The following is a 27,809-nucleotide window of genomic DNA, read 5'->3' as shown; positions in this document are numbered from 1 at the left end:
TACGATAAAGTAAAATACTTAAGGCAAGGCATTTTCCCATTTTTTCAGTCAATATAAGTCCTCAAAAAGGTTCTGCACACAAATAAATCAATGTATCACTCATTATTTGTACTTTAAGACGATATATATAATTCACAGACATTTTTAGAACCAGAAAATGAAATGTGGCACCCTAAACGTAGCATAACTGGCTTATATATTAATTGTTTTGTTTAATATGACACAAATGTATTTTTTTAAACTTTTGTCTGTTATTTTCAAAACAAAATATTCAGATTTTTTTCAAAATCCCTTTCAGGATTTTCCTTACATTGTAACCTGTAGTGTGCTGTAAATGTTATCCTGTTGGGGGAAGAAAAACTTAAAATAGTCATGCCCACTTATATGTGACACCATTACGCATTTAAGTATAATATGCTGAACTCTGCAAACCAAGACGTTTTATTGTTGAGAAAAATACAATAAAGATTTGACTTTGAATGGACACATGAACACAGTAGGAACCCCTCTGAGGACTTCATCATCTGAGCTGATATTGTGTTTTCGTGGTGGAGACTTCTCAACAAATTTGCAATTAATTAAGTGACCACAGACCATCTGACACACAATGAATATGGGGCCCTGGGGCAGTGCCCCACTTCTCCAGGTGCAGTAATCCGCCCGCTTTGTTTTGGATTCATGGTCATTAAGGTAATAAAAGTGTTTTAAATCCCTTCAAGCTGTATTTATTCCACTCATCGAGCTGTGACAGGAATAAAAATTATTAAAAAACTATTATTATTATTATCGTTATTATTATCATTATTATTATTATTATTATTATTATCCTCACTGTTAATATTATTATTATTATCACTGTTAATATTATTAGTATTACTATCACTATCATTATTTTCACTTTTATTATTATCCTCACCGGTAATATTATTATTATCATCATTATTATCACTATTATCATTATTATCACTATTATTGTTGTCACTATTATTATCATCACTATTATCACTATATTATTACTATTATTGTCACTATTATTATCACTATTCTTATTCTTATTATTATCATCACTATTATCACTATATTATTATTATTGTCACTATTATTATTATTATTATTATATCACTATTATAATAATAATTATTATTATTATCATCATTATTGTTATTATTATTGTTATTATTATTATTAGGTACTGGATGTAGGCTAATATCCACGTTAGCCTGGACTGTGACTGACCTTGCGGAGGAGGGGTGGGGGTCCTCGGGGCAGACAGCGGAGGAGAGAGAGAGAGAGAGAGAGAGAGAGAGAGAGAGAGAGAGAGAGAGAGAGAGAGAGAGAGAGAGAGAGAGAGAGAGAGAGAGAGAGAGAGAGAGAGAGAGATTGACGAACAGAGGGAGGGGGTGGGTTATTTCTGAGCTCAGGGCCGAGGATTAAGCAGAAAGCAGTCCCAGTACGATGACAGCATCCAGCACCAACCCCCCCACACACACCACATCACCACCTCCATCATCCTCACACGGCCCGGGAGGACGCCGCGGATATTTGTGAGGAGCAAACATCGTTTCCCCCTCAAATTATCCACATCGCTGCTGTTTTTCGGGGGGAATACGACCCTCCCAGGCTCCCGGTCCGCCTGCCTCCTCCTCACACCACTAGGTGAGTGTTCTCGGTATTTCCCGGTGTTTATTGTCTGGCGAAGGAGCGCCCCGGCTGCTGCACGGAGGCGCCTGCACCTTGCATCGGTTTCTGCCATTCAGACTGATATTCATCACATCGAAATGAATAATTTAAAACTGATGGTCGTCTTCACAACGCCTGCAGGCTAAACCCGTGTCCTGTTTGATGGAGGCAGTGGAGAGATTTAAATCCGATTAAGATTATAAAGGTAACAAAAGACTGACCTTTTTTTTCTCTTTTCTTTGTTTAGCCTCCTCGTTTGACCGGTGTGGCTGTGACCACTGACCAAAGTTAGTGTCTGTTCAGTGAAATGGTGAATAGCCTATTGATTCTTTAAAGGGCTTTTATAAAGCATTTATGAGCAAATAGATCGATACAGTCTTTTCTCTCAACATGCAATCAGGTTATTGGGGATATACATCGGTGCAGGATTATACAGTCACAAATCTGGTCATTTCTGTGCCACGCTGAACGGCATTTATTCTACATATTCACACGCACACGCACGTCTCATGCAGTGATAGTGGAGATCCATGCGCAGTGAAATCACCGTCACTACAGACTGGAGATGAACGGACTAAATCCGGATGGATCAGAGGGGCTGCCGGGAGTCTGGGTAGGAAACACGCACATTGTGAATGGGCGTAGACGATGTGTGTGCAGCCACCCTGGGAAAAGTCGCCTCTCCGCTTTTTTCTTCGCTCGTATCTTTGGCCAGAAGCAGCAGCCTCTTCCCTGCGCTCTCCCGTGCCGTGCCAGGCATGACAAGCGCAACACAACTAGACCGGAACAATGCGTTTTGCTGTTCTGGGGCCTTCATTTAATGCATGACATGATTTAATATGACCAGTGATTGCGGTTCCATTTAAACACGTGTTAAACCGCGGCCCTCACTCTGCATAGAGACATCACTTATCTGAGTCAATCATTGAGTGTTTTTAACAGCGTCACATGCAGCTGCTCAGCACACTCACACACACTTATATGAATGAATGCCATTTTGGCCCTGTGATGAGCAGCCTATGTGAAGTAGCTGTGGATGCTCAGTGTTTTTGCTTTCACTCTCTTGTGTGCAGCGTGTTGGGCTGTGCTCTGCCACTGCTGCAGGCCTTGTGCTGTGACTCAGGGATGTAGGCCTATGCTACAACATGTGATGGGAGTTGCTGCTTTGAGGTCAGACTGCCTGAGGAGAAAACACGACAGGCAGAACTTGCACATCAGGAAAGCCTTGATGCCTGGCTGCATTAGCCTCGATCTGCAACGCTGACTGCTCCTCTGTCCCACTTACTGCAGCCAGCACAGCCATCCTCTCCACCTCTCCTCCTCTTCAGTTTCAGCTTCATGTCTCCAGGGCACTCTTGTGTTGCTGGGCTGGTGTTTGCTGCTCCAGCTCAATGCCTTGACCAACTGATCATTAGATCCATCGATAACTGAAGCTGTTCAGGAATTTGATTTATATTGTTGCATATTCTGGCTGCTGGAAGCTGTTGATCAGTCAACGTAGGTGTTTCTCAGTAACGGAATTCAATTAATTTATGGGTCGGGATACATTTGCGTATGGCCTGGTGTATGATAGAGGGTGATATGATGACGTATATCATCAAAACAAAATGAAACAAATGTCTATTGTTATGACGATATCATTTGGCATCATTTGGACGCCGCTTTACATTCTGATCCCTATGTTCATTTTTCACCAGAGTTCTTAATTGAATTCATTTGTCAGGTATTTAGTTCACAGATGAGTATACAAACATATGCTTTACCATGTGGTTATTTCATTTAGTCGTTTTATTTATTAGATTTCCCAGAAAACATGCTATAACGAGACATATATTGTCATTGAGATATGAAATGACCTATATCTGGATATTAGATTTTGGCCGTATCGTATTTCCGACTTAAACTGTACCAGTGTTACTCCTGCAGAGGAGAGAAGACGTGACCTCATTGTTGTGACAGCTCCATGGTGATGGCACACTTGACTGGCAGTGGCGCCACAATGTAGGCCAACTCCATTTATGAATGTATAGTGAAACATTAAGGGTATGAAAAGCCTAAAATAATCATAAAGCCCATAAGTAAATCATCAGCTCTGTATAACCAGGTTGATCCTCTATTCTATTCTGCGCTGCGATATGAAATAATACAGTTGTACTGTAGCTATGTGTAAGTATTATTCCAGAAGTCAGAGGCCTATTGTAGCCGCTGGCTCACTGGCTGCCCTCATATTACTTTTACATAAAGATAAAACCTCTATTGTGCAGTTTTTGAAGGATCACTGAGGAAATTGGCTCAGACAGCAACAGAAGACACGAGGCAGAGAGTTTTCCAGACTCACAGCATCTGTCATTCTCTAACATCCAAAGATCTTCCCCTTTTCACTCTGTCTCTCTCCGGAACCATCAGAACCACCGATAGAGATCTGTAACACAATGGAGCGCACTATTAATCTTCAAAAGACCCATTATTTAATAGTGCACTGGGGAACTCAAGCCTCGCCAGGTCGCTGATGAAAGGGGAAATGAAATGAGCGGCGCACAGTGAGCCCTGTCTTCATAATGCTAATGGAATGAGCTGACAGGCTGGATGAAGAACGGGGGATGTGATTATGTCTGGAGGACGACTTACAGAGAAATAACCAGCAAAACACAACAAGCAACAACAGACTTAAACAAGCCACCAAGCTGCTGTTTGACGGTTGACTGATGGCGTTTTGTTATATTTTACGGACAGAGCAAGATTGATTTATCTTTTTTATTTTCACAGTGACAAATACATAGCATGGAGCAATGCTACACATACTGCATATAAACCCTAGCTTATTCACGCCGTCCCTAAATCAGTCTTTTGTCCCCCGGGTATTTAGCCATAAACCAAAGTATTGGGAAAACTGAAGTTTAATGATGAAATGATGCTCGAAGAAAAAGTTAATGGATCAACAATGCTATTACAATTTATCATCTGGGAGAGATGATGGGTGTACTAAATTTTGTGGTTGAGACAAAAAAACAAAAATTTCTACCTGATGTTGATGCTAGAAGTAAAGTCAGTGGATCCACAAAGTTTATTAGGGTTGATCCTCTGGGAACCATGAATGTCTGAAACAAAGGTTTGTGCCAGTCCATACAAGTTGAAAAATTTTACTGGATACGTGAACGTTTTGACCTTCTGTTGGCGCGAGAGTGAGCATGACTCATCGTACCAAATGATGATGTGTGTGAGGACGAGGGTGACACCCTTTATAGGACTACCCCCTCCATTATGGTTATATTGCTCAAATCCTTGTGATACGATAGTTGGGTCACTTGCACTTGATTTCTTTTATTGTTGGTGATGTTGTTGTGGGGCAACTACGGTATTTTCTTTGTAATCCATGCGATAGTTGTTGAGATATTTTACTCTAACTTGAGTTTAAAATGATTTCATGATGCAAATAAGGAGTTCCCCATAATGATCCTCTGGAGTTACGGCTGAGCATCTGAGGAGCCGGTTTATAGAGACGTTAAATCTAATGTTAGCAAATTAATGAAATTATCAAAGCTTGATACATTTATTTTCCTTCAGAACATGATACATCATCATCATTCAGATCTTCCTATCTAAAATTCAAATCGATTGATTATTAAAGTTGCACAATAACATTCAATTTAAGATTTTTGAAACCTGCTCAATACGTTGTTGATTAACCTGAATTATAAATACAGATTATATTCTATACTTATGTACTATAAGTATAGAATATAATCTGTATTTCATCCGTCCGCAGCATTTCGCAAGACAGCATGAATGTTTGATCTGAAGCAATCCAGCTGCCTCACATAAATCGAAAACACTCTCACCTCAGGTCATTCATTTATTCACACACACTGCCAAGTTTGCTGCCGTTGTGCTGAATGATTGTCGAGCTCTGTGTCCAACTTTGTTGGCAGGGACTATGAGCCAAAATTAATTCTAGAGTTGCTGAACCAACCCCTGCTGCGGCTACCCTGCACCTCATGTGGTGCAGCTGTATCCGGTGTGTCTTATTCAGCTGGGGGATGTGTGTGTGTGTGTGTGTGTGTGTGTGTGTGTGTGTGTGTGTGTGTGTGTGTGTGTGTGTGTGTGTGTGTGTGTGTGTGTGTGTGTGTGTGTGTGTGTGTGTGTGTGTGTGTGTGTGTGTGTGTGTGTGTGTGTGTGTGTGAGGGACAGATTGAGACCAAGATGTCAATAACAGCCAACTGTTCCTTTCTAAATAAAAGCTGTTGTTCAGTCAGCGAACAAGGCTTTTGCTGGAGTCTGGTTACCGAACACTATACTTGCTTATCATATTAAGCCCTGTGAGTGTGTGTGTGTGTGTTTGTGTGTGTGTGTGCATGCTTGGGTGTTTGTAACTGCATTAACAGAGTGCCCCAGTGCTTAGTCCAGCCTTCATTTGTTTGTGTGCAGACCTGATTGACAAGAATTTAAAGTTTTTAATTGAGAAATTTCTCCCATCAGTCAGATTGTCATATCCATTAGCTCGGATTATGTTATTTAGTTGAACAGCAGCTGTATCTGGACCCCCCCGCCCACTTCAAGTCCTAATGCAAATCCACCAGGCCCTGTCCAGGTTGGACTGACCTGCCGTGGCCCCAGTCTGGCCAAGCAGTGTTAATTGGGCTGTTTTCTTTCCAGCTGGCTGCACAGAAGCTGCCAGCTCAGTGCCACCTCTAAACCCCAGAGCAGAGAGGAGAGTGCTTCTATGAACTGCATGTGCACTCATACCAGGCGACAGGACTGAATAACTGACTGTTTTGTCCAAGACAGAGACACATTGTGTGGGTAAATGAGCATAGAGGGACAGACATTGTCTCCAAGAAATGAGACAGACATTGAAACAGAGAGATATAGACAGCCGTCATTACCTAACAGCGCTTTATACAGATATCCTCCGTGTTCAGTGAAGTTTGGTGGAGGGGGGAGAAGGTTTAAAGGAAGAGGAAGGGGAGAACGACTGAAAGGTTGGGCAAGGCTACAAGACCCGCTGATGAGCTGTGCTTGTGGGCAGACTGGGGACTTACGGACAGTGGAGGACGGGATTCGAAATTACTATTGATTCAGAACCAGATTAGGAGCAGACTCATTGCCAACTCGCAGACATAGGCTTTACAGTCTCGGATTTGAAAATGCTGTAGAAAGAGGGAGAAAGTTTTCATATTTGTAAATAGTGAGATCCATGTCGTTTTTTTATTGGTGCTATATAAATACGGCAAAATTATTAAAAACTCTCAACCCACAGAGAAATGCACACAGCCCGCATTCAGAAACTGTCTTCAAACAAGCCGCCACGACTTCTATATGGTTGTGTTGTCACAACTGTACTATATATAGGTAGAAAGTGCCATTACACTTATTCCCCGGGTGCGATGATGGTATAGACTCAATTGATGTAGATAGGAAACTCCATAAACACTGACCAATCAGAGCAGACTGGGCTTTTTCGGGGGACAGGCGTTAAAACGGAGCGTTTCAGACAGATAATAAATACAGGTATATTCAGACAGACAGTATGATAATAATGTTGTTATTTTTTGTTTTGTTTTACATAGAAGCATGTTAACATGTTCTAGAAGAAGCCTAAAAAACAAGAATGAACCTTAAAATGCGCATAATGCAAGACCTTAAGACACCAAATAGTATAGGAAAAGTACAAAACCTCATGAGAAATAAAACAGGTTTGCTGTTTTATTTCTTTATTTAACCATACATCAATGTCTGCTCCCTGGCTTTGTGTTCTCTAAGTTGGTTGAGAAAATGCTGCATTGATCAGCTTTTTTCCCCCACTGCTCCTTTTGGACAGACTCTTTTACGTCTCACTGTAGATACTTTTGTTCTGTCTTTTCTTCTCCTGCAGCTTTACTCTCCTGTTTCTGCTGCTGCTGCCCTCTTCACCCTCTTTAAAATTCTCCCCCTTTCCTCCCCCTTTCAATATCCTGTCCTTTCTCTCTATTCTTTTCCTAGACCAATTCTCTTTTCTGTATCCCTTCCCCTTTTCTCAGCCCCTCAGAGTCCCCTCCCCTCTCTCTCTCTCTCTCCCCCTCCTCACCTCTGCAACCCCCATACGTCTTTCCTGTGTGTCTCTTCTTCTGTGCTTCGCTCGTCTTGTTGCCTGTGCTGGCAAAGTGGTAGAAGGAGGCGGTCAGAGGCTAGCTGCATTAGCCCCATGCATTATTCATATGCCCTGCAGTCTGTGTGGGTCTAGGACTTCAGCTGGCTTTTCATTGGGACACATGGGCTCCGTGAAAGAGCTCTGTGTGCTGGACACAGGGCCTGATGGGAGAGCTGCACAGATGGGACTATCAATCCCTTGATTTCTGCTCCCTCTTGTACATGAAAGCCCCAGGGAGTTAAAGTTTACTTCAAAAATCAACATTCAAGTGCAAAATGAGGTGGTTTCCTTAAACGAGACAAAGACTGTTTATTCAGTGTCTCTAATTCAGAAGCGGGGCTTTACACAACAAAGCGTCCCCCAAGAGTGTTATTCTCCACGAGGCCCAGCTAAGGTTTCAGCCATATCTGCCCTGATGTTCATATGAAAGACTTGTCCTTTTTTATTACTGGCTGAGATCTCTGTCTGCCTGGCAGCATCTCTCTCTCCCCACCACATCAGGATTCACAGGCTGTCCTCTTTATTTTTAAAGAGCGCACCCAGTAAGAGCTGTTAACTGAACTGGGCGGTATGAAATTTTAATTTAGACAAACAGTTGAAGATGGAGTGCCTCATCTCTACATCGCCATGTGCTTTTCAGGCTGTGGAGGCGTAGAGAGAGAGGGAGAGAGAAAGAGAGAGAGGGAGAGAGAGAGCCTTGGGGACCAGAGGAGGGGCCTCTTGGAAAACCACAACCACATAGCTGGTTTGGGCTCACATCTGCTTTGCTTAACATACTTACGTGTTCACTCTGAAAACATCAACAACTCGAATGTAGTTCTGTTACCTCCGAATCAAAGGCAGCTGACCTGACTTAATCAGACTTGATAACCGTCCGTTTCACGCTCTAAATATAAATCCGTCGTGTGGGTAATGCATCTTGTTTATGGGTTTTGACAGCTCTCCCTGACAGCTTTTGCTCTGCTCTGCACAGGTGGCCGCACCAGATTGGGATTGGCCCCGATGATCACAAGGACCCCCCTCCACCTCTTTTCAGCCAATCCTGGAGGGTCTGCGGAGCTGATGTCTCAGAGGGCGAGAGGGTATTTGTGTTCTGGAGTCCTGAAGAGACAAGCCACATCACGGTGAGTCACGCCCTCACAGTTGTTGGTTAAAATTTGCTGCTTTTTTAAAATATATTTGAAAGTGGAGGAGGACAGAATATATGTCAAATCTTTCTATGCCTTTTCTAGAAGCTTACCACATGTTATTAATGTGAAATACCAGAATATTTCATGGTTAAAAATGCATTTCAAGGGTTACCATGTACTAACACACACTGTTTCCTTTAGTAAAGTTATAAAGGTGGGCTGTTATTGTAAGGTGTGAGTATAGCAAACCCCTTGATCAGATGCTTAGGATCTGCATGTATATAAATGATGGCTGGCTGCTGCTGCCCAGAGAGACTGTTATTGGAGACGACTACCTGACTCGGCAAGGACAGTGAGGTTGAGAGAGAGAGGGAGAGACAGAGAGAGGAGAAAATAAAAGACAGAAGAGGGAAAGAAGGAGAATGATAGCAAAAAACTGTCACCTGACTCAGCACTGACTGCAGCACTGACAAAGATGCACGCCCACACACCTGCAAGCATCAGTACAATGCAAAGAAGTCTCTATTAGTGGTCCGGACATGTTTCCTGATCCATATGACGCCGCTTCTCTCAATGATCGAATGTTGTCAATAATCACTGTGCAGCTGTCAGCCACCTAGCTTCACTTATCCCTCCTCATCCACGTCAATCTGCCTTTAAAACCGGATAAGCGGGAGGTGCTAAAGTGACACCCTGACCAGTGTGGGCCCGTGCAGAACGAGGGCCTCTAATCCTCTTAAAGGACAGACCTACACTGCACGCTTTCCTACTGCTAAGTGAGGCTGGTTGTCACTGACCTACAACCAGCAACTGCCTCAACGGAGATGAGCTGAAGTCTGTCTTAAAGAAAAGATAAATTAACTAATCTTACTCACGTCAGTACTGCTTGACGTCCTCTATTGATTTCAATGTGGTGTTTTATGTTTCCCGATAACCCAAGACTTAAAGCAATTCTTCTAAGTCTCACAGCGCTTCCCTCCAAAGTCCAACCCTCTTCCCCCTGTCTGACCTATGAAGCTCCCTCTCTTCCCCCTACACGTGCGGTGAGAGAAAAATGCTGCATTCCAGACAGTGCCGTGGGAAGAAGGACCTCCAACTAGGCAAAGTGCACTGGAATGACTGTCAGAGTCAAATCTCCTACTGTTGATTTGAGAGATCGACCTACCCCCAATTTCACTAGTAGGAGGCATACCAGTGCACTTTTCCTAGTTGGAGGGCTGAAACTTTGGACTTCCCGTGGCACTTGAACGCAGCATGAGCAGAGCAAGTGAAATGCAGCTACGGATCACAGGCAGGAAGCTCGTGAAATCCAGTACACACTGCGCTTATTAGGAGCATTTTAAGATTACAAAAGAGAAAATGCCAGACAGGTAAGAATTGCTTTGTGGTACAATAAGGTAACTGCACTGTAATGACTTTACCCTCCTCCTCGCTCCACAAAGGCATGTTTTAAAAGGCATGAACTGTTGTGCTTCTTTTCAAGACAAATGTCTTTGCTCGCGGAAGTTTCCTCCGTATTTCAGAGAGCTGACCAAACTAAGCTCTCTGCAGCTGGCTGCCGAGGGCCGAGGTACGGACCATTACAGCGGGCTTCAGCAGCACATTCATCATTGTTAGCCGTATCGATTGGGACTGGGCCGCAACTCTTTTGCTGCCAAAGTTTTCCTCCATTTTTTCCCCTGTCTCATGCAATGAAACAGTCCAACAGAGACATCAACAGCAGACGAAGTATATCACAAGACAGTAAAACAATAACGTACCACAATACCATAGCACATCCCTGCCTTCTACAGTCTTTGCTGCTGCCACATTTAACACAACATGAGCATGAATAATGCAGCTTCCTTTATAGAGTATATTTTCAGCAATAGATAATAAACCCTGTCAATTGGTTGTCATGGTGGCAGGTGACAGAAACAAAAGACAGTTGAGGGCAGTCGTAAGTCTTGAGACTTGGTCAGGATTCAGTGCTGACCAGCGTTGCCTCCCTGGAGGTTTAACCAAGTCTTCCATTCTTTATTATGTTTTCAACACCCCCTCCTGATTAAAGGGCATGCGAAGCAGAAAGTGCACAGCTGCAAATTTGTAACGAACATGCAGCACGTAGCATATCTACGTTTAACCCTGTTGCGCCTTGCGTTATTGTGTGATGGTGCAGTTGTTATTGAGAACCAGGTAATTTAAGTGAATGTGTGTGACGTGTTGTTCATGCTGACTCCACTCCACCCCTCTCTCTTTCTCATTCAGCCTTTCCTGCTCTGTTCACATATCTGATTATTCATCGTATTCAAGACAGGCTACACGCACTGAATATTAAAAAAAACACAGAGCAGACGAAATGCAAATTTAGCCAAAGCACAATTCACAGTCCGACAAGACAAGAGCTAAACTCTACAAACTGTTTTACTCCCTTTAAATCCTTTTCATCTTCATCCTACGTCCCCTATTCTCTCTCTATGTTCTGCTTGTCAGGCTTATGCGTGTATGGCTCATATCCTTTTCTCTCTCTTTTTTTGTCTCTTTAGATAAATGGAGGAGAAGGAGCGATGTAGGAGCAGGTCTCCAGCTCGGAGGGCCAGTCGGGTGCAGCAGGTGGTGGGAACAATAATACGACGTACCCGAGAGTCGCTTAGCAGGTACAGCATGAAGTAAATAGAAAATTCAGGAAATGTTTCTAAGATTTAAAAGGTGTAGTGAAAAACTTTTTTTTTTTGCATTTGAGGGAGAAATAGAGTGGATCTAGAGTATGCAGTAGAAAATGTTGGCACCACACTGACAATAGTAGCAGAAAATGCTGACCCCACACAAACCACTGCTGCGATAACAACTTACACAACTTTTATAGAAAAAAACACAACTAAACAATCAAGTTTGGGATAGAGAGTGGAGAAAACATGAACTTCCAGGCCTGCTGCCAGATTCTTTAGTGTACAAGAAGTGTTGTATATCGTACATGGTATAAAGGTGTGTTTTTACCGAACAAACTATAGAAAGCTCTCTGTAAAAACTCAAAATCAGAACAAAATGTCAAAGTGAACACACACACCCACACATTCAGACACATGACACATACTTGAGTGCATATTCAAAACCTGACTGTCCCTCTTACACACACACAAACACACCCCACAGCTTACCACAAATATGCTTTCAAGAGCCCCTCGTTCCCTTGTTGTCTGCCAAGTGGTTTCTCATTCTCAGGGGGGGGCAGCTGACCAGGACAGCAGGCCTCAGGGAGAGGATGCCAATGGTGTAAACACATCATATACGGATAGTTCTACTATGGATTCCCAGGGTGCATTTGAGCTGATGATGTACAACAGTTTGAATGTGACCTCCATTGATGTTAGCATTGAGCCTCAAGAACCTTCAGCATGTAGACTCTTATTCTTGAACTGATCAGATTAGTTGGTTAATTGCTTAACGTCAGCAGAATTATTTTGCATTTTGGTAATGGATTAATAATTTCAGTCACTTTTAAACCAAAAAATGCCTCCATTTACAGATTTCTTTTCTGTTGTATCGTTTTAAACTGAATCTCCTGATCCCCAACATTTTATGATTTTATAGGCAAATAACAATGAATCGAGAAAATAAATGCCAAACTAATCGATGCTGAAAATTAAGTTATTTGCAGCTCCATAATCTCTGTAAAAACCACCAGTGAAGATTGTGTTTTCTGTGTCAAGTTATTAATTTGTAAAATGTTAGCAGGCAGAAAAGTTGAATTTCCCTGTGGCAACACAACTGAGTTTTAATACAAATAAAACAATGATTTGTAAAACAATTTGTAAAAGAAAAAAACCCCACAGTGTTGTAGTTGGCACATGGGTAACCTGTTACCCTCTTTGACCTCCTTAGAGAGCGGTTGCTAGGCGATGGGAGGTCGCAGCGCTCCAACAGTCTGTCCAATCAGAACTTCCAGGCCAAGCTGACGCTGCAGATCACCAGGGACCCGGTCCTGGACAGCAGCACTGGACATGGCTTCATCCTCACCACAAACGCACCCCTGCTGGTCAGGGACGTCGCCCCAGGTATGTGGGGTGTGTGGTGGAGGTGATGGTGTGTTTGTGTGTGTGACACGTTGGTCTAGGTGGATAACTGCAATTTGTTTTCCTACTTCCTCTCCAAATGGCCACGTGTTATATGCAACAGTGCACCGCCTGCAGCACAGCAGATTTACTCGCTTTCTCTCTCTCTCTTTCTCACACACACACACTGACTCTCCCCTGGTATTCAAACTGCAGGGCACGGTGCCAGACATGCCACCGAAACAACAGAGCCACCTGCTTGTCCTTTCTACATTCAATCACTTTTCATTGAGGCAACTTTGATGGATGGAGTGAGAGAGAGAGAGAGAGAGAGAGAGAGAGAGACAGACAGAGACAGAGACAGAGACAGAGACAGAGAAAGAGACAGAGAGACACTGATCCACCACTTTTTTGTCTATCCTGTAAAATACGCTGATAAAGGGTCACACCCTGCCACCAGCTCTGTAAAAAGCTGCCAAAAAGAAAGAGATGTGATAACAGAAGACAAGAGACAGAGAAGATGTCAGCAGGAAGACCAACGGACAACAACCACAGTGCAAATATGGCAAAAGAGAACGAAATAAAGAGTGAGAAAAGTGTGCAGAGTGAAGGGGGCGAGAGGATGGGTGATGCCTTTGGGTGTGGGAGGAGTCAGCAAGGAGGTCCTGGTGATGTTAGAGGAAAGTGGTGGAGGAGGAACAAGGAAGAGAGAAAAAGAGAGAGGAGGAAGGGAGGGGACTTGAAAAACCGCACAGATCAGGATATTGGCAGAGCTGAATTGAAAGCTCGACAGGGTGAGGGGGGTGGGGTTTGCTTGTCTGGCAAGAGAGAGGGAATGTGTTCAGGTCTACCCATAGTGTGTGTGTGTGTGTGCGTGTGTGTGTGTGCGTGTGCGTGTTTGTGTGTGTGTATTTGAGCTTGCAAAGCAATGTCGGCTGCCGTCAGTGGGTCAAAAATCAGGGACAGACGGGGCTTTGCCAGTCAGTCGGGGAATGTGAAAATATGTGTGCATGGGCGTATGTGTTTAGGCCTATATACACTCTGTCTGTGTGTGTGTGTGTGTGTGTGTGTGTGTGTGTGTGTGTGTGTTAGAGTAAGCTGAAACGGCTGTGCCTCAGTCGTGCTCTCTTGCCTGAAGACAAATGAGTATAAATAACTAGAAAAAGCAGAGTGGAGCCGAGCTGGATGAGACCCAGAATAACTGTAACCCCTCACATCCTGGAGAGCTGAACACTGTTGAGTCAGCCATGTTGAATAACCATGCGTGTCATTTTGTGTGTGTGTGGGTGTGTGCCTACATCTGTGTGTATATCTGCCTTTATCTGAACTGAAAATGCAAGCCCACGTGTGCAGCTGGGTTTTTGTTTTATGCAAGTGCACTGTATTCATTGTGTTTGTGTGTGTGTGTGTGTGTGTGTGTGTGTGTGTGTTTAGGGAGTCCTGCAGATGGGATTCTGTACCCAGGGGACCATGTGCTACAGATTAATGATACAGTGCTGGAAGATTTGAGCGCAGAGCAGGTGGAAAACATCTTAAGGTGAGAAGAATCTATCTATCTATCTATCTATCTATCTATCTATCTATCTATCTATCTATCTACAAAATAGTAGAAAAAGTATTGGACGATGAGAAGCCTGTTCAGTTTCTGGGTCCAGTGTCATACTACCAGTGTGTCCGGTCCATCCAGGGACTAAATACACTGTCATGATTGTTTACTGAAGTGCATTTCTGAAAGTGTGCGCTGATGATTCGTGTGTGTGTGTGTGTGTGTATGTGTGTGTGTGTGTGTGTGTGAGAGAGATAGAGAAAGGCTTAACAAGTTAAGGGTAAAGGTCAGAGGAAAAAGTGATTACTTGACAGCTGGACAGAAAGATAACGATCATTCTCGTGCGTCTGTGCGTATGTGTTTTGTTTTTCTTTCTCCACTCAGGGACTTGGAAGATTGTATCAATGTGACCATCCTGCGGCACATGACTGTGAGTACAAAGAAGACATTGATGACCTTCCATCAACACAAACACACACATTCACAAACAGTCATTATACCACCCTTCGTTAAAGCATAAGCTCTGCTTGTTTCCAAGCATGTGACCGTAAACCCTCTGACAGGATTAACTGCCACCACATTGCTTTTAGATCATGATGATGTGCAAATGTGTGTGTGTGGACTGTATGATTACGGCAATGGCTCAAAGTTTGTTGGTCTCATAATTAATTGTGCCATTATGCTTGTTTGAGCGTGATAATTGTGCAAGTCTCAGTCTGTGATCGAGCTGTCCTCATATATAATGGCGTTGGCGTGCGTCTTTGCTTTGCAGAATCCCAAGTCATCCATCATGTCGGCAGAGAAGAGAGCTCGTCTGAGGAGTAATCCAGTTAAAGTGCGCTTTGCAGAGGAGGTGGTGGTCAACGGGCACACTCAGGTGGGCAAAACCTTACTTGACACAGAATGAAGGCTGGTTGTGAGTCACTGATGAATGACTCTCATCTCTGCAGCTCTCACTCTTCTGATCAGTCTTTATTTTTTAAGATCGTCATGCTCCATTTTCCTTCCCTCCTTTGTTATTGATTCCTGCCTAACCACTGTGATATCTCTCACTTCTCTCCATCAGGGAAACTCTCTTCTCTTCCTGCCCAATGTCCTAAAAGTCTATTTAGAGAACGGGCAGACCAAGGCCTTCAAGTTTGACAACAGCACCACCGTCAAGGTGTGTATTAAAACCGTTAGATATCGTATCAACAATTTTAACTGAAGAAGTTTGCACTGGGTGTATACTGAAAATAGGAGGCCTGAGGTCTGTTTGACCCTTTCAAAGGACATAACTGCTACAATACAGGGTCACCTTTGATGAATCTTGAATGGCAGACGGGTAATTGGATGATGCATCTCGTTACTGGCCGGCCCAAAAGGTGGCAGCATCATTCTTTGGCGGCTGACATGTTTGTCAATATCAGTGCGCTCATATGAAAGCCAATGAGAAGGGACTTTCTATATGTTCATTTATATGACAAAGCTGATACCAAGCTGAAGTAGAAGGGCACTAAGGTATGTCCTATCTCACAGTGTTAACACTTTTTATTATTTTGACAACATATAAATGAAGCGCAAATGCCCTTTCTTTTAATATGATGATGTGGATCTGCGCCAAAATTTAATGGGTTGTCCCTGGGCCCATGAAACCATGATACACCCTTCGACAAATGTCGCATGAAAATCAGACAGACAAACTGATAAACCAAGGTCGAACAACTTCTTGGAGGAGGAAATACATTGAATCTGGCTTTCTTACTGTAACAATAACAATGAGCAACAATTAAGACACAAAATCAAAAATTAAAGATGAAAGATAGATAACTGGTGTTACGTGCTGCCTACATTAGTGTCCTCAGAAGATATGATCATCGGCCCCCTCAGTTTCTCATAAGCATTATGAAACCAAACCGTGGATCTACTTGTGAAAGGCTTCTTGTGGGTGTTGTTTGTAATTAAGAACCACACAAGTTATGTTGTGATTGCCCCAAGGGTGTTAGAGTGTGGGGAGGCTGTAGCTGTTGTAGCTGTTCGTAATGGTGGAATAATGGCAGTTATGAAACATTTAAAAGAGAAGAGTGTGGCGGGACTCAGAGCCGTGAAGTGCTTGTCTGTTAGGAGGGCAGAGCTGGATTGTGTGAGTAACTCCAGACGTCATGTCCAGCTGGGCATTTACAGACTGTATATGACTGTATACAATCATCATAATGAGATAGGAGGTATATATTTGGGTATATATTAGGGTCAGTCATCCCCAGTAGGCCCATGTCTGTTGTTGCCTACATGAACACATTATTGGTGCAGTGTATTTTCAGTTTGTATTCCCAGCCAAAGGGAAACTGAGAGGCGGATCAGATCTGACCATCTGCCATCAGCAGACAGGGATAAAACATGTTTGTCTAAGGGGGTCTGAACTGTTAGTTTTTCACCATTCCAGGACATTGTGCTGACTCTGAAGGATAAACTGTCCATCCGGGCCATCGAGTACTTTGGCCTGGTGCTGGAGCAACAGTACAGCATCACCAAGCTACTGCTGCTGCACGAAGAAGAGCTCATACAAAAGGTGACAGAAACGGTGGATTCACAAATCCACATCAAACATACTGTAGTACTCTATGGGTGTAATTTACCTATATATATTTTCTTTAATCTTCACCAGGTGGTGCAGAAAAAGGACTCCCATGACTACAGGTGTCTCTTCAGGGTGTGTTTCATCCCCAAAGACCCCATGGACCTGCTGCAGGATGACCCCTCGACCTTTGAGTACCTCTTTTTACAGGTCAGCCAATTCTCTCGTTTACAGTACGACTTTCCGTCACAGAATTTAAAACACGATAGCCTGAAGAATTATTTTATATATTAGTGTATCCAGTTGCTTAACCAAAGTCAGTGTGCTGCTAATTGAGACCTGACTCCAGAGGACATTATGTGATATGTACTTGTCAGGATTAATTGATGTGTTTTGTACGTCTCTGTAAAGTCTCTTATTATGTAACTGTTACGTTCAGCCTGTGTGTACATTTCTTGAACAGAACTGCCAAAGGTTGCAAAATGAATTTCTGCGTTAACTGACAATAAAGTCATATCATGTCGTACGGTATTGTACCGTATTGTATTGTATTGTATCTTATCATATCTTATCATATTGTATCGCATCGTATCATATCATATCTTATCTTATCGTATCATAAAACCATTACAAAAATAGAGCCAGAATAAAAGTTGTGAAGATGTTAAAATGCAGACAATCACCAACTCTGGTTTGGCTGAAATAAATCACAGAGTAAGATATAAATATAGGTATAAAATAAGTTGGCTGTAAACGCCGTCTTTCCCTGCTGTCTCCCACCTGTCTCCCTGCTGTTTGATGAGCAGCTGTCCGACTCGATGGAGCAGCAGCTTGTTCTTTAGATGCAGACAGTTAAAATTAGCAAAATAAAATTATAACTATCTCCCAAAAAGCACCCTAAAAACAACAAGCGACAATGTGCTCAGACATCGTTGATTGGCGATACATTCTTCCAATCGCCCAACCCTGATTTACTCCCTGTGTCTTTCTCATATTAGTTCAAAACTGCCCTAATCCTAATCTGATAAAATAAGAGTGTTGTATCACCTTGTAAGTGTGTGAATATGTTGTGAGTTAAGTAACAAAGAACTCCTGCATACTGTCAGATACTGTATGTGCTGTCACGTAAGCTTGACTTTGAGACTATATTTCAACTCTGGATGAAAAGCTGCAAAGCCACAGTTTGTCATTGCATATTTGTGTTGCACAGTAAAGCATTGAGAGTGCCACTTATGTCACGATGATTTATTGTTCTATGAGGAGGCTCTGTCTCCTGCTGCGTTTGTTTGGGCTGTATGAGTGGCACTTTGGCACAGCGTTAGCTTACTTGTAAAGATGCTCATGAGCTGTGTGCTTAGCAATGTCTGACTTGATGCTGGTGTAACAAATAGTAAATACGATGTTCAGCTATACTTTGTATACTGTATGCATGTGTAGGCCTGTTTGTAACATCTGTGACTTTGTCTGTTTTCAGAGTGTTGGGGACGTGCTGCAGGAGCGTTTTGCAGTAGAGATGAAGTGTAACACTGCACTCCGCCTGGCTGCCCTGCACATGCATGAGAGACTAGATAGCTGTGGACAGACAAGGGCCTCTATCAAGAGTATTACGTGAGTCATATGTTTGTGTGCACATGTCTTTTAATGGTCACAGAGGGACACGACGGCCCTAACTCTGGTACTCCGCATTATAGGGTTTTGTGTAATTATGGTGATCTAAGTGCTTAATCTATTAATGTGATTGAAAAATATTTTGCGTGTGTGCAGAGGGGGTGTGTACTTGCCCTATTTCCTGTATGTGCATCAAAAGTTTTTTATTTGGTTTTTCAATTTTCCCTCCTCCTGTCTTTCCCGGTCTCTCTCTTTCACACTCAAAAGCTAAAAATGTACAAACACCCGTAAGCACAGATCCATTTCCCAGAAGGCCCCAGTCATAGATTAATATGATTATATTCGTCATTGCAGTCAGAAATACTCTGTGGATCGCAGACGTTGGCTTTTTTCACCTCACAGTAAACTGATGATGCAGTCATGGTTACAGTTCAGTTAAAACATGGCTGTTTAGTATCATCTAGTGGCAGCTGTGTGAAAAACAGCAACTTTAGCAGATAGGTCTACTCGCAAATCTCAATGTGTTTTTTTCTCCCAATCAATTCCACATTTGTTTTGCTCTTTCTGAGTCCCAGCCTCCCTCTGCCTTTCCAATGCCGCACCAATATTTACTTGTTTTTAGAGAAACTAAATCAAGTGCATTGAGGCTACAGAGTTCTTGATGTTTCCACTTTCCAATCCTCTGTGTGTTCTGATGACAGGAAGGAGTTTGGTATGGACAGCTTCATTTCTCCCACGCTGCTGGGCAACATGAGGGAGAAGGACCTGAGGAAAGCCATCAGCTACCATCTCAAAAAGATCCAGGCCCTGCTAGAGCCACGCCAGAAGGTAGAAACAGGCTGATGGATGAGTGGACGGAAGCATCGAGAGACCTAAAGAGATAGATAGTAGTTGCTTTAGGGAATTTTTTTTACTGACACTTTGCAGTGACTGCTAATCTCCCTGAGGTTTAAGTGATGTATGGAGTGACAGCAGATTTGGAGGAAGACAGACGATGGGTCGGAGGATGATTAAAAAAAAGGGAGTAATATGTCTGGGGCTTGGGTAATGTTTCCGGGAAAAAAAATGGAGCATATTTCTCTGTGGAGAGAATTGTTTTGGTCAGTGAGTCAACCGTAACATCCCCCCTGGTTTTCTTTCATTCTGTCTCCTTGCTGTCTGCCTCACTGTTATTCCTCTCTCTTCTTCTTTGTCCACTGCTTTGTTTTAGGTCATTTCTGCATCACAGGCTCGGTTGGCGTACCTCACTCAGCTGGGAGAGCTCATTTCATACGGGGGACGGTCCTACACAGCTACGATGATGGTGAGTTGGATCTACGGTATATTACATGTTACCATTCAAAAGACGCAACAAAGATGTTATCATCCATTTCAAAACACATTTGCATATCTCTTATTCTACATCTCCCTCCTATTTTCTGCTTGTTTCATTATATAACTTTACTCACTCTCATCCAAACTCAGCTTCAGGACAGGGAGGTGTTGGTCAGCCTGCTGGTGGGAGCCAAGTACGGGATGAGTCAAGTCATCAACCACAAGCTCAATATGATCTCAACACTGGTTGAGTTTAGCAGCATCAGCCGAGTGGAACTGCTCTCAGAGTCGGACAAAGTCAGCCTCCTGCGCATCTCACTGCATGACATGAAGGTAAGGAGGACACTGAGATACTTAAACTGTATTATTCATAATAGGCACTCACACACTGACACAGATCTAAAAAAAAAAAAAACAGATATACACTCACCACACCATATTCAAGCCAAAGCTTATGCTCCACTAAATATAGGTCAAGCATTTCTCCTCCAGTACACAAACCGTATACAGCTTAAGGGTGTGTGTGTGTGTGGGAGCTATATAAAGCTAATTCACTCGACTCAAAGGTGACTCTCTCCCTCTTTCTCCCCTTTCATCGCCTTTTCTCCCTCACCCTTTGGCTTTAATCACTTTACCTTATCTTCCGCAATGCCCTCCCCCTTGCAGCCATTTGCCTTACTGATGGACTCTCTGGCAGCCAAAGACTTAGGGTGTCTGCTGGGAGGCTACTACAAACTCCTTGTGGATCCCAGTGTCAATGTCTTCCGTCTGGGGCGCCCAAAAGTGAGGGTGCACCGGATACCTGCTGAAGAAGGTGTGTGTGGGAAGTTCGCCGTAATAGAGGGCGTGTGCTATGAATCCCTATCAAGTGAGCAAAAACAGTTTCACTTAAAATAATCACTTTCTGGCTTTGGCCATTTGATAGATATTTTTCACATCACATACTGATGTATGTCACCAGGCAGTACGGGTACTGTTAGAAAAGCCAGTCTTATTATATATTATCACATTTTAAAACATATCCTGCTCTAATGGTTTACTTGATTTTATTGTTTGTATATTTCTTCTGCTGTTATTAGGTTATGTGTCTCGCTGCTGTAGTGACTCAGATGACTCAACAGATGAGGATGACCCAATGGATTGCCAGAATTTCAAACGCCCAGACCCAGCAAGTCAGGACTGGGAAGAAAGGAGGAGAGAGGAGGAAGAGAAGAGGAGAGAGGAAGAAAGAAAAGAGAGAGAGGAGCACAAAGGCAAACAGGAAGTGAAGATAATAGTGACAACAGAAGGTACGGAAAACGAGGGTGAAGAGAAAGAGGGAGCGACAGGAAGTGGTCTGCGTAGATTTAGTATTATGGATGAAGAAATGAACCTGGAGACCACCTGGTACCACACTGACCCACGGGTCACGAGCAGCTTCTCCAGCTTGTCCAGTGGCTCCTTGAGTACTGCCTTGGAGGAGAGCAGTGCCGCAGCCAAAGCCCCATCTCGAATGGATACGCTCCGTGGACCACGCGCAAGCGAGGATCTACCAAGCTTGGACGTTCACCACCCCTACCTCCTGGAGCCGAAACGCCACAAAGGGCCCTTGCGACCCACCAACCTCAATTACCGTGGCAATGACAACTCTTGCCTTTGCTTCGCTGAGCTCTCAAAGGCTGATTTCCTCCCTAGCCCGCCCGAGGCTACTACTGATGATGACAATTATGATGATGATGAGGAGGAGGAAGAGCAAGGACTGGAGGGACTCAGACGTATTTCTAAGATCCCTAGTTCAAGAGATTTGAGAATGATTGACAGCATACCGTTTCAAAGATCACCCATTAAAAGAAAGAAAAAGATCCCTCCCAAAGTCCCAGTAAGAACGAGTTCAATCCCTGGGGATAAAGCTGAGCATCGCCTCTCCAAGGATGAAGAGGGTCTGTTCCTGACTCCTTCACCCAATCCCAAACCAGCTCTTTTGGTCAAAGAAACTGCCTCAGAGTCTGAAGACGAGTTTTTTGATGCACAAGAGAGATTTACTCCTCCAGTTCCCGACCTATCAGGTTTGTTTACAGCACGTTTGACTTGACTTTCCAGATGACTGTGACAAAGTGTCCTTGCTTGTCCTTGTTTTGTGAAGGTCCTTTACTTATAATAGTAGGTTTGCTTTTTAAGATACATTAATGTGATTAAAAGAGGTTGGGGGAGATTTGTGCGAATCCATTTATGCCGTTATGTTTCTGTCCTTAACTTTTTATTTGTCTCTCCATCACAGACGCTGAGCTGGCTGACCAGCAGAATGCTAATCGGTTGAGTGGAAGCTGGAATAGTCCTTCGGCTGTCCCAGGGAAAGAGCCATTGTCCCCTCTTGCCAGTAAAGCCAAATCCTCTAAAATCAAGAGGGAGGTGGAGACACTTAAAGGCCCCACAAATCAACTTACCAACCAACAGCCCAGTCCACCAAAGCCATCTCAGAAACCTGAAATTAAGGTCAAACCACTATTGGCACCTAAGCCCCAGCTGCCTCCGAAACCTCAGATCATTCCTCCCAAATCCCCCCAGCATGGGCGATCATATGCCCACTGCAATGGGGATGCCTCTGGACGTCTGTCCTCTGAACTTCTGGAAATGGAGCCCGACACCATGGAGTTCAAGTCTGTCACATATGGGACAGGTGGACTGCCTCTCTCCTCGCCCCTGATCACAGCAGTGCGGTGTAGCAAGCAACTGCAACCCGTCGCAACACCACAAACTGAGGAAAAAACAAAGAGGCAAGAAAACAGCCCAAAAAAGAATAAAGATATGACGCATGACGATGGAGCGCATGTTATTTCCAGTGACAAAACAAATGTTCCTGGTGTAAAGGAGACTCTTAAAGTTGAGGGGAGAAGCAATGGGACTGCTCTACCCGCAAGAAAGCCACCAAACCTACCCCCTATCCCTCGCTCCAATTCAGGTACAAAGCTAGCCATTCCCCCTCCGGTGCCCCCTAAACCCACGTCCCCCACCAATTTCCAATTCCCCTTATCACTACCTGCTAGCTCTCCAGTCTCTCCAACTGATCCAAGCAAAGGGATCTTTAAAGATAGCATCAGTCCGACAAATGGTATACACCCTTGGAGCAGCCGCAATGGCAGTGTCCAGTCAGGATCCAGGAGGGTCTCTCTGAGTCATGAAAGCCTGTCACCCAAAAATACAGATGCACCTCTCACCCTTACCACATCCCTCACTTCAACCAACTCCAATGGTGTTGGGAGCCTTGAAAGCAGAGAGCCTGGAAAATCTGGATCAGGATCCGACCTGAGGACCAGCTCCTCCAGTCTGGGAGGCAGACTGCCAGCTTCTGCACTGAGAGGCAAGATCCAGGCCCTGCCTTGGTACATGACCCGTTCCCAGGAGATTTTGGGAACTCTGGATTATCCATCTACTAGCTCCATCAATGGAGACACATCTGGATTTGGCTCTGGCTTGTCTGTAGCCAGCGGTTTATCAGATTTAAACAAGACCCCTGTCAAGGAAAAAGAGACCATGGCCTCAAAATCAGGAGGGAAAGGGAACATTTTAGAGGATGGAGCTGAGGTTGTCATAGCCACCATCAAAGAGGCTCAGGAGGTGACCTCACACATGAAAAAGGCAAATGGGACAAACGGCTCCCACCCGAATCTCACTTTTAAAGAGAACAGTGCACACAGTGGCAGTGTTTCATCGGAGCAGCCTCAGTCACGGACCAATTTAGCAGTGGGGTTGGGAGGTGTGTCCAACATGCAAATTGGAGGTGACTCACCGACCTCATCCCTCGCTGACAGTACTCCTCCAGAGCAGCACCAGGAGGCTTGTGGCTGCCGCACTGTTTACGCCAACTGCTTCAGTGGGGACACTGAGGATGGCATAAGCTTTGACGAGGAGCTCACTGTTTATGAGTTCTCCCGCCGCACACGCCCCAAACCAGCCCGACCTGCGCCTGTCTCTCCTCCTACAACACCCTCTCCAAAGCCCAATATTCTGTCACTGCTGAGGGACAACCCCCGCCCGCTGTCTACATTCTCCACTGCCTCCTCTGAGCTCAGTCCGCTAGTTTCACGTCCAGTTTCCCCCACAAACTCATTTGGTGGTCATCTTCGTACACTTACCAACAAGAATTATGGTGGGCTAAAGGGAGGTTTTGCATCGCTACGTCAAGATATAGACCAACTTCTGCTGGTCTTAGAGAGGGGAGCGTTTGAGCAGTCCCAACAAACATCATGTCGAGACTCAAAGCAGGATATCACAGACATAAAAGTAGGGCCTGACCTAAATCACAATGGAACTGAAGGCAGTACTACCCCAGCACCGGACCCAAATTGTACTGGGACAAGCATTGTTGCCATGACAGAGGTCGAAAGGAGTCTTCTCCAGGCAGAAGCTCGACGTTTGGCATCTGGATGTCAGCGGGCCACACGTGTCGGCTGGGCTCCTGATGAAGCCCTACGTTCTTTATCAAACAGCTTCAGTGCCCTGGTGCAGTTGTCAGCAGCCTGCCTGCGAACGACCCCCTGCCCCGGTTGTGACATCTGCCATAAAGTGAGTCTAGTCCACAGGGATGATGACGATGACAGCCAGGAGGCCATGGACAAGCTGAAGGAGATCGTGGGTCTGTACCGTGAGTTTGTAGGGGCTGTTGAGACAGCTGGAACCGGTGCCGGAGTTGGGGGTAAGAGTGCGGGCCTCTCCGGGTCTGGACAGGGTCATGGGGAAAGCGATGGGGTGAGGCTACTAGCCAAGCGCTGCACTGTGCTCATCTCGTCCGTATTTGCACTCACGCAGCTCTTCCGGACAAGCACTCCAGACACAGCGAACACGCCTGGCCACGTTCCTCTCAACTTTTGACCTGTGAACTTTTACTCACTAATTACCCACTGACTCTAGAGGTGAGACAAGAGTAAACAGCACAGAGCGATGTGGTGTGTAACCCCTGTGTTCTTGTACAGTAAGTGCCATGCACACCACAGCACACAAACTCTAACCCACGTTAAACATACCCACATGGAAAACACACACACACCAAACAGAACCCTAAACAAAAAGAGGAAACTTAACTGCTTGGCCTCTTCTTTGACGCATATGGACTATGCATTTGTACATATGAATTTTATAATTATCTTATAATTCTCTTATTTTATGATACAATATGTGTATGTATGTAAGGATGGATTACCCATGTATGTATTTATGTATTTATTTTTACAATATTTGCACCATGGTCTGTGATGTGCAGGTCTCTGGTGGGGAAAAAAAACTATGGATGTCACTGGAATTTTTATTTTTCCTTCTCTTTGAGACAGTATTATGTTATCTATGGCTGCTTTGAAGATTTCTCCACTCCACAAGGTGTAATCTGTAAATGTCATTTTTTGAAGTTTAGTATAATGATACATTCAATGACACAATACAGAAAATATACTTGATCACACTTGCAAAGTACAGTTATTAACTGATTTGTTTTATATGTGCACCTTTTTAAGGATTTAGTTTTTCAAAATTACAGTCACATATAAATGGGATACAAAACTATACCATTACAAAGCAGGGAGAGCACTTTTGACTGTTACAGATTGCACCTTTTTATGAGACACATACCCTTGTGTAAAGTGATTTTCTACCCTTCTTCCCTGGTCCTGACTGACTCTGAGTGAATGCCTCTTGGAAATACTCCCATAACCCAAACATATGCAGTAATATAACATTAATCTAGTTTTCATCCAAAGGACATTACATATATATTTTCTGGGAATGTGTGGAGAAACAGGGGACCTTATTTATGTAGTTAAAAAAACTATTTTGACTCGGCACAAGGGTGACTGTTAAACTATGTCCAGATGTAGCAAAGATCCAAAGTCTTAAAACACTGAGCCACAACTGTTCCCCACTACGGTTTCCTCTTAAGGCGCACCTCCTCATTAAAAACACACTGACTGACAGATGGACTGACTGATGGGGTCAGAACTGTAGATATACATTTATATCTTTGTGTCCTATTCTTTCTCGACCTTAGTTTATGGCTATGCAAACATAAACTCCTCACCCCCCATACTGCATCCTTGTTTTTTGTGCTAACATTAAAAAACAATAGCTGCATTATGTTTGTCTGAATATAATGGATGCTTTCTTTGTTTGGAAGGTTGGCTTTTGTCTTGTTTTGGGAGAACTTACTGCATTATGGATCTGCAACATTGTGCAAAGTTGCATGGCATTAGCATTTGTCAATATTAAGACTCCTGTCTATACTGATGTCTGTGAATTGTCAGTAAAAGGAATACGTTGCTCCATCCCTTTGCTGATGTACAGTGTTCACTTAGCTCATCCATGTCACACGGTGCCAACTCATTTGGTGAGCCATTTGGAAGGATTTACTTGAGTCACCTATGACAACGAGAAGGTAATTAAGCCAGCAGCTACTCATAAGGTGATAAGGTGATTAGCCGAAATAAAGACCGCTTAAGTTCAGAAACAACAGGGGAGGCGATAGGTGGTATATTTAATCTTCCAAATAGCTGATGAGGGAGATTTTGTCAAGGGGGCTATGATTAGGTCTCTTTTGTGAGATTTCAGAGCTTCCAGTTGCCATGTTTGTCCAGAAGCCGTGTCCATTATACCACTAACATCAAGACATACTGTATGTCTCAGGAGCGTCTCTAGTTGTGAGTGAAGAGTGCCTGTGTCACCTACTTGTTTTGTTTCTGTACGGTAAAACTGTCAACATTTCAATTTCAAAGAGGACATTGTGTTTCTACATGAGCAGTCACTTTTCCATACCCACGTACAATGAAGTCGATGTACCAACAAATGTATTGTTTGGGAATAAATTACACATTGACCCTAACAATGGTGAACGTCTGCAGTGTTTGAGTTTGAGTCAACTAATTTCATGTACCAGGGGCTTTTCTCTATATTGTTTTCAACAGTATATAGTACTCTACTCCCTCTGTGAAGGCGGGGTTGTCAGATAGCACCATCATAGCATCGCCAAACTTAACTGCTGTAAAATCGTCTTCAGCTTGACAATCGGCTTTCATTGTCAACAATGTAGCAGTTTTGGGGGCTGATCTCTAAAGAAAATCTGGGGCGAGTCAATCGACAGTAGCTTGGCTACTTAAAAATGCCAGGTCAGGATACTCTGAGCAGCGCTATAGTTCTCTCTGACCAATCAATAGTCAGCGGTGTCTTAACTACATCTTCTAGTATCGTTTCAGCAGTATGAACCACGACCGAGGTGGAACCAAAAAAAGTGCCAGGTACTTTCCACAACTTTCATTTATGAAAAACAAAAAAAGAGTGAGCAGAGTCGTGCCAACCATGCAGTGAATATGCGGCAATACCCCCCTACCTACTGTCAAGAAAAAAGAGTAATTAAATTTGCCATCATGGCCTCACACTGAACCAGGGCTACCTTTGCGGTCTAAACAGCCTCTCTATTTATATCATCACTGTACTACCAATACTGTTAATGAGGATTACTGTGTTGTTTTACTTCCACAAGGCAGTGTTTATAGCACTGGGGCCTCTTTCCTCTGTTTTGGCACTTGGAATATCTCTAAATTATTCACAAGGAGGCAGCAGAGTTAAGAAGGCAACGTTTTCACTCCTATTATTAAATACATTCTTAATAATGAATTTGAATTGGAAATATTCAAGATTTTGACTTAAGGTGATAGTCAGACAGCCATTTGTTCGGGTGAAAGGAGAGAGCTAAGATACTTTGTAACTACAGCAGCTCAACCGTCCCTGATCCAAAGTCCCCATGTCAGATTGCCCTTAATCTGATCATTATCTGCAGCCTGACTTCTTGACACGGTAATCT

At 43.6% G+C, this 27,809-nt stretch overlaps 1 protein-coding gene across 1 annotated transcript; it reads left to right on the top strand.

Annotated features, from left to right (window-relative positions):
• The first annotated feature begins 1,860 nt into the window (after positions 1-1,860).
• frmpd1b (FERM and PDZ domain containing 1b) lies at positions 1,861-26,760 on the top strand. Its single transcript, XM_083915185.1, has 17 exons — positions 1,861-1,885; positions 8,781-8,931; positions 11,463-11,573; positions 12,799-12,971; positions 14,403-14,505; positions 14,899-14,944; positions 15,287-15,391; positions 15,581-15,676; positions 16,937-17,062; positions 17,159-17,278; positions 18,543-18,676; positions 19,378-19,504; positions 19,887-19,979; positions 20,141-20,323; positions 20,657-20,804; positions 21,070-22,035; positions 22,248-26,760. Exons 3-17 carry the CDS (start codon positions 11,467-11,469, stop codon positions 24,836-24,838), a joined length of 5,118 nt encoding a protein of 1,705 aa, XP_083771311.1. The 5' UTR covers positions 1,861-1,885; positions 8,781-8,931; positions 11,463-11,466; the 3' UTR covers positions 24,839-26,760.
• Positions 26,761-27,809: the final 1,049 nt, after the last annotated feature.

This window comes from Echiichthys vipera (assembly GCF_963691815.1).
Source record: "Echiichthys vipera genome assembly, chromosome: 6".
Classification (NCBI taxonomy): Eukaryota; Metazoa; Chordata; class Actinopteri; order Perciformes; family Trachinidae; genus Echiichthys; species Echiichthys vipera.
Note: the sequence above shows the minus strand (reverse complement) of the source record. Positions and strands in the feature narration are given on the sequence as shown.